Source organism: Haliotis asinina, chromosome 3 (assembly GCF_037392515.1).
Source record: "Haliotis asinina isolate JCU_RB_2024 chromosome 3, JCU_Hal_asi_v2, whole genome shotgun sequence".
NCBI lineage: Eukaryota > Metazoa > Mollusca > Gastropoda > Lepetellida > Haliotidae > Haliotis > Haliotis asinina.
Window position 1 is genome coordinate 86,825,048 of NC_090282.1, and position 12,699 is coordinate 86,837,746.

At 43.2% G+C, this 12,699-nt stretch overlaps 1 protein-coding gene across 1 annotated transcript in view; it reads left to right on the top strand.

Annotated features, from left to right (window-relative positions):
* Positions 1 to 12,699, top strand: part of LOC137278680 (peptidyl-glycine alpha-amidating monooxygenase B-like) — a 33,872-nt gene that overhangs the window by 18,375 nt on the left and 2,798 nt on the right. The window contains exons 10-19 of the mRNA XM_067811185.1: positions 153 to 226; positions 1,825 to 1,875; positions 3,936 to 3,988; positions 4,331 to 4,566; positions 10,061 to 10,208; positions 10,360 to 10,467; positions 10,651 to 10,723; positions 10,972 to 11,111; positions 11,768 to 11,850; positions 12,023 to 12,220. Of these exons, the coding sequence (XP_067667286.1) occupies positions 153 to 226; positions 1,825 to 1,875; positions 3,936 to 3,988; positions 4,331 to 4,566; positions 10,061 to 10,208; positions 10,360 to 10,467; positions 10,651 to 10,723; positions 10,972 to 11,111; positions 11,768 to 11,850; positions 12,023 to 12,220 (1,164 nt within the window). The remainder of the gene's footprint in view (positions 1 to 152; positions 227 to 1,824; positions 1,876 to 3,935; positions 3,989 to 4,330; positions 4,567 to 10,060; positions 10,209 to 10,359; positions 10,468 to 10,650; positions 10,724 to 10,971; positions 11,112 to 11,767; positions 11,851 to 12,022; positions 12,221 to 12,699) is intronic.

A 12,699-nucleotide genomic window follows, 5' to 3' on the forward strand; every position in this document is an offset into this window, starting at 1 on the left:
TGCTTGTTTATCGACTCTGAAGGCTTTAAACGCAGACAGGTTTCCAGGGTGCATCACCTACCAAGTTAAACACACTGCACTACTCAGAACAGCATGTATTTGAATGTTAATTTCTGATTATGTACTGAATACTAGTTTGTGTCAATTTCCAGGAAAGGTGATATCTGGTTATCTCTTCAACGACACCTGGTATGAAATTGGCAAGGGCAATCCACAGTGGCCCCAGGTAGGTAGGAGATAGTAGAGGCAACTGGGATATTCACTTAGTATGTTGTTGAAATTCAATAGTTTTTACTTTGTATCTTCCTGTATCTGCATCTGGCCTATTTGATTGTATTCAGTGACTGATGACGTGATTGTCAGATAAATGCGCATCTGCTGGTCCAAACATTGTTGTGCAGTTACAACAGGGATACTCTACAACAGGGATAGGTCACTCGCTTGCTTTCTTTACCATTTGTACTTATTAACATGTGCCTCGTCATGCTCAAACACACAGTGACTTGGCTCGTTCCCAGCGCAACTTCAGTGTTTAACAGAACTTCAGCCAGTTTAATTTATCAATTTTACAATGAATTAATGAATGAATTATAGTAAGAATTTAGAGCAAGCAAGAATTATGTGAATGAATGAAAGAAATAAAGGAAAAGAATAAAAGAAAGCAGTACATATGTGAATGAATGAAAGAATAAATGATACACCGCAGCCTTCCCTCCCAGAACATGTTAAAGAATGCAAAAGTATCGCGAGAGCATGTGTTAACATCAGCTGTCCTTTTAAAAAATCTACTTTGAGACATTTTTGTTTTTTTAATTAACTCAGATATCTTATTGCATGTGGGGAATGGAATGGACATTAACAAAATGTTAACTGACACTGTCACACTGCCCTAAAATATAAAGTGTATAACTGTCACAAAGCAGTCTAGAACACCTTTCCAGTTTTTTTCAAATAATAAGATCAACCAAAAAGAAAGAAGTTATGGACATATAACCTTTAAGCATCAATGGTGAGTCAATATGTCATATTTTTCACACACCTCAAATACACCCTAACATTTTGTTTTAGATTAAGAAACTATCACTATTACTTGCAAACACATTTCACCTGATAGTAGATATTCCCTCATATGAATTAAGAGTGTATGTGAAAGATGTTTTTGAGGAAGTAACTAGGAATACTCAAACAACGGCATATAGCATTTCAATAGAGGATCAGAACGGATCGGCGAAATGTCATATTTTTCACACACCTCAATTACAGCCTAACAATTTTTTAAGTCATAAAACTGTCACAATTACTTGCAAATACCTTTCAACAAAATGCATGTTTTCCTTCTAAACATGAAACGAATATGTGAAAGAAGTTTTTACCAGCAAAATTTAGTCTGTCTTCATGGTGAATGGAGAATAGAAGCCAGTGAGCTATAACATACTGACTTGAAACTTTACTACAAATCTGCTGTCCTAATACAGACACTAATACCAATTATTTGACTTAAACTGAAGTGACAAAATAGTTAACCTATCTTCTACTTATAGGATTTCAGTTGTTACAACACTCAAGGAACTTAATCAGCTGTTGAAAATAAACCGGGCTTAAATACTATGCTGCCACTATATTGGCTACACTGGTTATGTAACGACCCAAGACATACGTTCAGCAGCTTTTCAAGGAGTCCCTTTTCCCCTTCTATATAGGCTCCCTGATTACGGTAATACTGACAAACAGAGCATGGAGGAGAGAGAGTGATGATGTGGATGACCTTTGTATCTATGTGTATACAGGGAATGTGATTTAAATAACTTGACTTTTGTTTTGCAGGCATTTTACCCAGTAAATGGCAGCTTCACTGTGAACCCAGGTGATAGACTGGTAAGCTAACCACATGATCCATGCACATGTTCTACCCTGTCATAACATATAATATGTTAATGAAAGAAGCCATATGATCTATCTTGCATTCACCCATGGAACAGTGTATCCTGTGTTCTGCCAAAACTGTACCTGAGGATCATCGCAAACCAGACAATGTTTTTTAAGTCAAACTTGTCATTGACAGCTTGACACTGCATGGTTTGTGACCCACTTTCACTTGGGACCACCGTGTTGTAAAGGTGCTGACACAGTGTGGACCATGTGCTCTATGGTGGGCAGGGCATTAGATGTGACAAGGACACCCTGCATCACACACAGTACAGTGTGGCAGGGCATTAGATGTGACAAGGACACCCTGCATCACACACACGGTACAGTGTGGCAGGGCATTAGATGTGACAAGGACACCCTGCATCACACACACGGTACAGTGTGGCAGGGCATTAGATGTGACAAGGACAACCTGCATCACACACACAGTACAGTGTGGCAGGGCATTAGATGTGACAAGGACACCCTGCATCACACACACGGTACAGTGTGGCAGGGCATTAGATGTGATGAGGACACCCTGCATCACACACACGGTACAGAGTGGCAGGGCATTAGATGTGACGAGGACACACTGTACGGTGTGGCAGAGCATTAGATGTGACAAGGACACCCTGCATCACACACACGATACAGTGTGGCAGGGCATTAGATGTGATGAGGACACCCTGCATCACACACACGGTACAGTGTGGCAGGGCATTAGATGTGACAAGGACACCCTGCATGACACACACGGTACAGTGTGGCAGAGCATTAGATGTGACAAGGACACCCTGCATCACACACACGGTACAGTGTGGCAGGGCATTAGATGTGACAAGGACACCCTGCATCACACACACGGTACAGTGTGGCAGGGCATTAGATGTGACAAGGACACCCTGCATGACACACACGGTACAGTGTGGCAGAGCATTAGATGTGACAAGGACACCCTGCATCACACACACGGTACAGTGTGGCAGGGCATTAGATGTGATGAGGACACCCTGCATCACACACACGGTACAGTGTGACAGGGCATTAAATGTGATGAGGACACACTGTATGGTGTGGCAGAGCATTAGATGTGATGAGGACACCCTGCATCACACACACGGTACAGTGTGGCAGGGCATTAGATGTGAGGAGGACACCCTGCATCACACACACGGTACAGTGTGGCTGGGCATTAAATGTGACGAGGACACACTGTATGGTGTGGCAGAGCATTAGATGTGATGAGGACACCCTGCATCACACACACGGTACAGTGTGGCAGGGCATTAGATGTGACAAGGACACCCTGCATCACACAGGGTACTGTGTGGCAGAGCATTAAATGTGACAAGGACAACCTGCATCACACACACAGTACAGTGTGGCTGGGCATTAAATGTGATGAGGACACCCTGCATCACACACACGGTACAGTGTGGCAGGGCATTAGATGTGATGAGGACACCCTGCATCACACACACGGTACTGTGTGGCAGGGCATTAAATGTGATGAGGACACCCTGCATCACACACACAGTACAGTGTGGCAGGGAATTAGATGTGATGAGGACACCCTGCATCACACACGGTACTGTGTGGCAGAGCATTAAATGTGACAAGGACAACCTGCATCACACACACAGTACAGTGTGGCAGGGCATTAGATGTGACGAGGATACACTGTATGGTGTGGCAGAGCATTAGATGTGATGAGGACACCCTGAATCACACACACGGTACAGCGTGGCAGGGCATTAGATGTGAGGAGGACACCCTGCATCACACACACGGTACAGTGTGGCAGGGCATTAGATGTGAGGAGGACACCCTGCATCACACAGGGTACTGTGTAGCAGAGCATTAAATGTGATGAGGACACCCTGCATCACACACACAGTACAGTGTGGCAGGGAATTAGATGTGATGAGGACACCCTGCATCACACACACGGTACAGTGTGGCAGGATATCCCAGAAGTTCTTGTATCTTCAACATATTGATCAAACACTGATTTATTCCAACAGGCTGCACGATGTACCTTTGATTCAACAGGCAGAAATAGAGTCACAAACATAGGGTAAGTTTGTGGAAAAGAAACTAAAATTGCATTCAAGTAGTCATTGATTTACTCATCTGATTTGCCAGGTGAGAATAGGTCCCAAGGTGCCTTACATGAGTGGTGGATGTGACCTGTCTGATTGTGTCATGGTGCCAATACAGCAGCCGTGCACCTTCTACTGGCTGGCCTTTACCTGGGACCTTCCACAGTCTAGTTAGACATGGAGTTTGCTACATAACAAGACATTGTGAATGTAATTATTCATGAACTGTTTTATGTCCTTCCTTTGGTAGTATTCATTGCAACTTATATTCCTGGTTTGAGTGTTAACTTGACAATGACTTTCTTATTTGCCAACAGAGCTACAGGAGAGGACGAGATGTGCAACTTTTACATCATGTACTACACAGACTCCAGTGTCAAGATGCCCTCGGGGCAATGTGGTGGAAACCAGCTACCCGATCTCATCGCCAACATCCCACAGGACTCGGATGTCCCACTACCTCCGAACCCAGAGCTGGAGGAGGAAGCAAAGGGACATCAACACCATCACTCTGGCATGCAGACCGAAGCCTCGCAGACTGTGGCCCAGACAGGTAATGACATGCCTTACTTCAGAGGCCAAGGCTACTCAATGCAAGAAGATTATCCCGACTATTCTTTGTATTCAGAATATTTGAAAAATCTAGGTCCTCTCAGAAATCAAAAAAGGTTCGGACAAGATTATTATGATGATCTTGAGCAGGCGCGTGATGATGACCATGACGCTTACTCTCAGAGTAGTTTCCGACGGAATCGAAACAGGAACAGGAATAAGGCTTTTGAAGAAATGAACCGGCAGCTTAGTGAGGTTCCACATGACAGACGACCTTCCCCAAAGAACACAGATTCTGAGTACAACTCCAGAGGATATGTGGCCAGACCGACTGACAGGCCAAGACAAGGGGGACGAACTCTGACCAGCTCCACTGTTCATGCCAGCCAGAGTGAAGCCAGTCGTAAGACAAGTTGTTGTGGCATGTTTCCAGATGCAGTGTTGTTGTGTCACATTGTTTCCAGATTGTCATGAATGTAGTAGTTGCTGATAGTTGCACAGTACTGATGCTGTTCCATTCAGTAGGCTTAGTGTCTGCTTTGTATTATTGTTGTTATTGATCCATGAATGTTTTTACTGTTTTGTGTGTATGTTGAGACAGGCTTCCCACTTCGCACAGCACTGACTTTACCACCAGCAGCCACCAAGTGAGAGTGTCGAGCTGGCAAAACCTGACATTTAACAGGGATAATCAGGATTCAAACCCACAATCAAATGTTACTGACATGTCAGTGACATGGAACAGAAATTGTCGCACCTGTCCTACTGGTCCCCCCCCCCCCTCTGCAATGACTGCTCATTATGTACAAATATCACTAGTATCAATATTTCAAACAGATTCTGGGACAAGGCAAGTCTGGTTTTTACGTAGTTTAATGCCTTCTTGTCTTTAATGTTTTTGCCCCCAGTTGCATGTGTTCTTCTTTATATTCCTCTTGATAGGCTATATGATTATTTCAAGGGTGTATTCTATTTACTGGTTTTGAAGATGGGCTAGATTTGCCATCTAATGTCCACACAAGTGATTCACACACCACTGTCACCTTACACATCTCACTAACAGCATGGACAGTTTTCTTTTGTGGGTGTTCCAGGATGGCAATCAGTGGCATGTTTTCACACAAGTGGAGATGTTGAATGTAGTAAGCAGAGAGCTGATCATCTGGCTGAAACTCTCACATACCAGTTAGATAGTCTAAGCACTGTGTGTATCAGCTGCCAATTGACCTAGCCTGTGTTCAGATTCTTTATTTAAAACATTGTCACCATGTAAAGTAAGCTGATATACAGCTTATCTATGTTTGAAACTGAATGGTATGTCCTTATAACAGTGAGATACCAGCAATTTTTGTATGTTTTAGGAGAAACCATATTCTGTGGACATTGGACAGAGAACTTCTTTATGACATTGAGAGTGGCGTTTCAATGTAGATACTAAAACTGTCATCAGCAAGTGTTAATACTTCATGAGTGTGTTTGTACGTACACTGAAATGTCACACTCATAAAGAAGTTCCCTAACCACAAAACTTGGTTTTCCTTCATCTTCACAACTTCTGAAATGCCTATAATAGAGGCATATATGTTGTATGTTTTCTGATATATATATTGTTTTACTCCTACAGTTTTGAGAATTTTTCCATATCCTGACTCGTGCTTATTATGCTTATCTCCTTCCTCTATGTGGAACGCTTCAAATCCCTTGAAGTTGCCTTCTAACTGAAGCGTACATGTAAATACACTCACCCACTGAAAGCCTCCCTTTCTTGCCAATATGATCACACGACCAACCATGCTTGCCAGTCTTTCTGAAATCTCAGAGTTGATGAAATCATGCTCCCAATGGAAGTTACAGCTGCCAGCAGTTGATCCACATATATTATGTCCTTCACTATTCACTGTGAAGGATTTATCTGATTCAGAATTTGCATTCTGCATTTGTATATACTGTACAAGGGTGTGCTAAGGACAAACAAAGTAGGCTCTCTCAAGTCATGTCTAATAAATCATTTGATCCTGTGTCTAGTAACCCTATGTTGACAACGGCTGATTTTAATGATCAACCAGATGTACCCTAGGGGGATGGTCGAGATGCTAGCGAGACTTCATCTAGATCACAGAAGAGGATGTCGTCAAAATCGGGATCATCTCAACCCAAGAAGTTGAGGTCATCTACGTCTTCCAAGACTAAATCTTCAACTACTAGATCAGTGCTGAAACTACATTCAACATCTTCTGGGAAGTCCTTCAGCAATGTGATCGTCCCTTCTGACAAACGTCACATCTGCAACCAACCTCCACTACCACTTCCTGAGGTACAGATCATCAGCACTCCTGATCAACATTCAGCGTCTGCTAGACTTTCATCAACAACATCGACAACAGTGCATCAACCTTCAGAGAGTCTACTTTCTTGCAGACTTCTATAACGTCTACAATCAGTACGTCAGATGCTTCTGCGAATCTGCGAACCGCCACTGCTTGCACCGCAGTCACTGGACACCAGCCTCTTCATGCAACAGTTCACCGCTCATAAGATGAATCTGATTGATCGCCGTTACACAGAGGAACGGAAACGTCAGTCATCAGCTACAACTACTGTCGTCTTACGTGATGGTTCATCGGCTGCACTAAATCAGTCAGATGAAGAGGATGCATCATATGCATGCACCCATTCACGGAAATCATCATTGTAGGCTGTATCACCTCGTTGTAATGTGGATGAAGCTCCTTCCATCAACATGCTGAGTGCTTGCACTCATGGATCCTGCTACAGCCACAAGCATTCACGTCTGCTTCCCATGTTTGTTGAAGATGCCATCATCGTTCATCTGCTTCTTTGGATGCAGATACATGCAGGCATGCACAAAGGCATTCGCAGAATGACAGTCGTTCCAGAAATACACACGCTCAGTTCACAGATACTTACATCCCTACTCACGAATGCATTCGTGGAAGGACAGAGAGGATTCAGTGGACAGGGATAGACATTGATCTCCATCAGCGGGGGAAGACCTCTTCTCCAACTCAGAGATCACATTGTGGATTACAAACAGGTTAGACCTCGTCTCACAGTCAAAGGACACCAACAAATCTCTCACTTGTAAGATGAGTAACTAGGACATCAAAAGATTGATGTTTCCACCAATTGCGGTGATGCCTACCATCCCAGAAACTTTGTCAGCAGCCTTCCAGACGGTGACCAAATACCAGCAACAACAAATTCTGGCCTTCAGCGCTTGTTGATTCCCACTATATTACATTGAGCTCTGTATGAAAGCACAGAAAGTATACAATCATACAAGCTCATCATTGAGACAATAGGTTCTACAAAGTGGAAGATAAGTAACTGACTGAACTGGATATAACCACTTGCATACCTTATTCAGACTCAACCATTCCAGGTCTCTTATCTCTAAATTCAGCAAACCGGAGATTGAAGGAGATGGGATGGTCCTCTCACAACTCAACAATTTATCTCGGAGCATTGAGCCTCTAGGTTTGTGAGATTGAATCTACTACTATTCCGACAAGAATTATCATCAGCATCATCTTGGGGCGACAGCCAGGACTCCAGGGAAGTAATGATGACAAAATCGATTAACACTTTCACTACTGTCCTCAAGCATACAACCGCAAAAGCTCTTTTCATCACTTGTTTGGAGGAAGCAAATGCCCCCATGGAACAAAACCCTGCCAGAGTCACTAAAGGTGGAAAGCTTCCACCTTGTCACCTGGACAACGAGGTGGCATCAGGAATCTGGATGAGCAACAAATGCATTCTACCAGCTGAAGATAAAAGTTGTGATCAGTGCAGTATGTCATTGGTCAACAGCATTGAGGAACGAACACACCAACAACACCACTGTAGCGTTCTACATAAACAAGCAAGGATCAACATGATCTCACACACTGCTACAGCTAACCTTTTAACTCTTCGACATCGCCAACGACTGGAACCACCACATAAAGTCATGTCACATCCCAGGTGCATGCACTGTCACTCCTCCTACAACTGTCTCCAATGGAATGGATGCTAAATCGAAATGCATTCCGACTCATGGGTCATTCAAATCTCCGCAAATAGATCTATTTGCCACAAGGTTCAACAAGCAGATACCAACATTACTATCTCCAGTGCCGGATCCATTAGCGTGCTCAACAGACACACTCAGTTTCTCGTGGGAAGGGCTGAATACTTATGCATGCCCCATTCAAGTACTCCAGAAAGTCACTGGACATATAAAACAGATGACACTGATACAACTGATTTTGATTGCACCTTCTTGGCCAGCGAGAGATTGGTTCCCAGTACTCATTGAAGAATTAGGACAACCCACACTGCCAGAGTGGAAGAACCAACTCATCCACATCCATACCAAACAAGCACACAGCAATCCCACATGGTTCCAGGTTGACGTCTGGGTCATATCAAAGCCTGATCCAGGGATCAAGACAACTAACGTACCAGAAGTATTCATCTCACAACGAAGACCACAACGCAGATTTAACTCTCCAGCTTGGGATTTGAATGTTGTACTACAACACCTCATGAGTGATGTCCACACACCACTAGACCAAACATTGTATATTCCCTGACCAAGACGCTTTGCGGAATATAATGGTTAAGAGTCTATGCGCAGTCTTGAACAGGCTAGCATGAGTGATTATGACCCTACACTCATAATGAAGATACTTGTAAATGAAGAAGGGTCGTGACTGGTCTTGACAGAAATCTTCAGTTGCATAAGACGCTAGTTGATGTATATATCACCACGTTCCAGTGAACGAATGCTTCACGAGAAGACAAGTTCAACTGGATATGATCCCCCCATCTTACAGATGAATGTTGGACGAACAGGACCGAACTTTCGCTGTTATTGTTCCCGAAAGTACTGGATGTATTTATGTGGTAGTCAACAGAATCCAGCTTGGCTTGTCCCGCCACTGTTTTCATCAGATACTGTAAGCATAAAAGCATGAGTCAGGATAAGGAAAGATATGTAATTTCCTGAATAAAATTTATGTTTTATACTTATCCTGACTCTGGCGTCATGCCTTCCCAACCGCCCCTTCACAATATTTCTTGTGCTAGTAAGAGTTTGGAGAGACTGACAAGCATGGCTGGTCATGTGACTGTCATGTGACTATATTTAAGACCATCCGCTTCAAATAGAAGGCAACGTCAAGGGGTTTTAAGTGTTCCAGTATAGAGGGAGGAGGTAAGCATATTAAGCATGAGTCAGGATAAGTATAAAATATCAATGTTATTCAGAAAATTACATTTGTTGAGTCATTCTGTATTGCCACTAATACATTCCTCCACTTGCAAAGTTGATGTCAAGCAATATGTGTTAAATGGCCATCTTTTGTTTACTTGATTTCTGCTTAAAGATCATTCCCTAGTTAGACAATAACATGATCTCGGGAACTACTGTTCTATGTGTGTGTGTAACACCATACATGACCAGTGACATGCCTGTGGATCTGTTGCAGACCAGCCAGTTAACCTCCCTGACCCCATGGTGTTTGACCCATCCTGGCCTGCAGAGAAGCTGACCCTGGGCCAGATTGGAGGCATGGCAACAGACAAGGATGGAAATGTGTACATCTTCCACAGGGGCAGTAGGCAGTGGGACAGTCGGTATGTTTCAGGTGTTATAGACTTTGCATCGTCCAAACTAGTGATACATATTGTTAATTGTTAACTACTTGTGTTCATTCACCTGGACAGTGCTGCTCATGTATAAAGTGGTTCTAACGGACTAAGTATTTTTTTTGTGTGTATTTTGCAGCACGTTTGACGTCAACAACAAGCTGATTCCCCAGGATGCCATACCTGAGAATGTGATTGTCATCCTTGACAATAAGGGCAAACTGGTCAGGCAGTTCGGCAGCGATCAGTGAGTATTTACCTCAGTCATCAGGGACACAGTGGGTTGTTACATTGACCAGTGTATGACCCAAGCGATATCATCTCATGTGAAACATTTTGTTGTTTCATTGTTTTTGTACATACTGACTCAATAAGAAGTGGCCTTGTTTCCATTCATCTCTGCAATAATGGTATTTGTGGTATGTTTCAGGTTCTATCTGCCGCATGGTATCGAGGTGGACTCCAAGGGCAACATCTGGGTCACAGACATTGGCCTGCACCAGGTACAGTAATTGAGGAGGGATTCTTGCCACAGGTTCTGATGTAAGCTGATCTGTATCACTCTCAGACAATGTCGATCCAGATCTGTTCTTGGCGTATTACATGGATATGTGCTTGGTTAAGATTCCAGGTAGCTGTGGCTCCCCAAGTCATGAAAGTGGGAATTAAGCCAATGATTAATCCCTTTGAGTGTGAAAGCAGGTGTCGCTCCTACCTCCAACTTTGTCCAGGGTTTCAGTGCATGTTCCAGGTGATGAGAATTCCCAAAGGTGCGTCAGCCCCAGACTTGGTCCTTGGTAAACCGTTCGAGCCGGACAGTGACAACGAACACTTCTGTAAACCAGCAGACATCGCTGTCATGGACTCTGGAGAGTTCTTTGTGGCAGATGGGTCAGTGATGTGTACATTTCAGTATGTGAAGGAACATGTTCTGTTCCTCTGAGCTATCGCCCTCACAGACTGGGCCACTATCAATCCTCATCATGCAGTCATGTTTCATGTGGGCAGCATGCATAGTGCTACATTTGTAATAATTCTTATGTACACAAAGCTACAATATCTGAGCTCCAAGTTCTCTTCATGAAAAGGCTGGGTTTGGATGGAAACTCCAGACATGAGTTCTCTTCAAGACTGTCATCTGTGATGTAGTAGGACAAATTACATGTTAACCAGCCTAAACATGAAACATGCTCACTCACACTCTTACATGCTGCTAGGTCTCCTGATCTGTACACAGCTCTACATTGTAGGGTATCAGGAAGAATTGACTGTTAATATCATTCACATCTAGTTACTTCTATTTTTTTTTCAAACACAGCAGTAGTCTTAGAGAATCTAGATGGTAACTACCTTCATATCCTTCTCAGTGGACTAGTTTTGATATTTTGGCCATCAGGGAAATTATTGGGTGTAATTAATGAAGGTACCAAACATCTTGAAAGTGTATTTCTAATAAATGTATAGCTTGATGCATGTGGTTTCTCTGTAACGGCTGCCAACTGCGATCTGAAATAATCCCGGTTGACCGTTTTATGTTTTTGTTGCAGCTACTGCAACAGTCGTGTTCTCAAGTACTCCAGCAACGGCACATTGTTGGATGAGTGGGGGCAAGCTGACTTCACAGACAATGGTACAAGATGTTCCCTTTCCTCTCACTGTGAATGTAATCAGTAACTGGTAACCTGTCATAATTGTGAGTGTTACTGCCTATTGTCAATAAGGAGGGACATACAATGTACTCATTCCTTCAGCATGTGAGAATACTGTGCCTCGTGACTGTTTGTTCATCTTCATCATTACAGGTGATGCTGAAGTTCCTCCAGCTGTGTTCAACATCGTACACAGTGTCACTGTAGCAGAAGACAAGAAGCTGGTTTGTGTGGCGGACCGGGAGAATGGACGGATACAGTGCTTTGATCTGGATGGAAACTTCCGATTTATCATCAAGAATGAACACATGGGTCCACGTGTGTTTGCCATCGAGTACTGCTCTCTGCATGGTCAGTAATCTCTCTGTCTTGCATTATAGGTTATTGGGAAAAAGTCAAATACAGATATACACCTTGTCAGGTAATGTTGTATTTCTGTCGTTGACTTTCTACTGGTCATGTCTACTGTTTGTGTACATGTGGGGCAGATGTATTACTATGGCTAGCTGAAAGCATTATTACCATCAACTCAAACCATCAACTGATCAATACATTGGTGAGAAAGGGTGAATGATATTTGCCCCACATTGAGGACAGTGATGATGGAGTGACGGAGTGTGGTTAGTAAGTGTGGGTTCACTTTATGAGAATGATTTTGTATTCATTCTGACTTAGGCAGATATCACAAGATCTTGTCCCTGTCAAAGTAGTCTTTCTGCTGCGACTTAATGTAAATTTGATGGTGACATATAGGAGACATGACAAATCTGACTGTTTCTCTCACACCTGTTTTCATTATGTAGTGCTGAGTATCTTTAGTGAGACCAGGA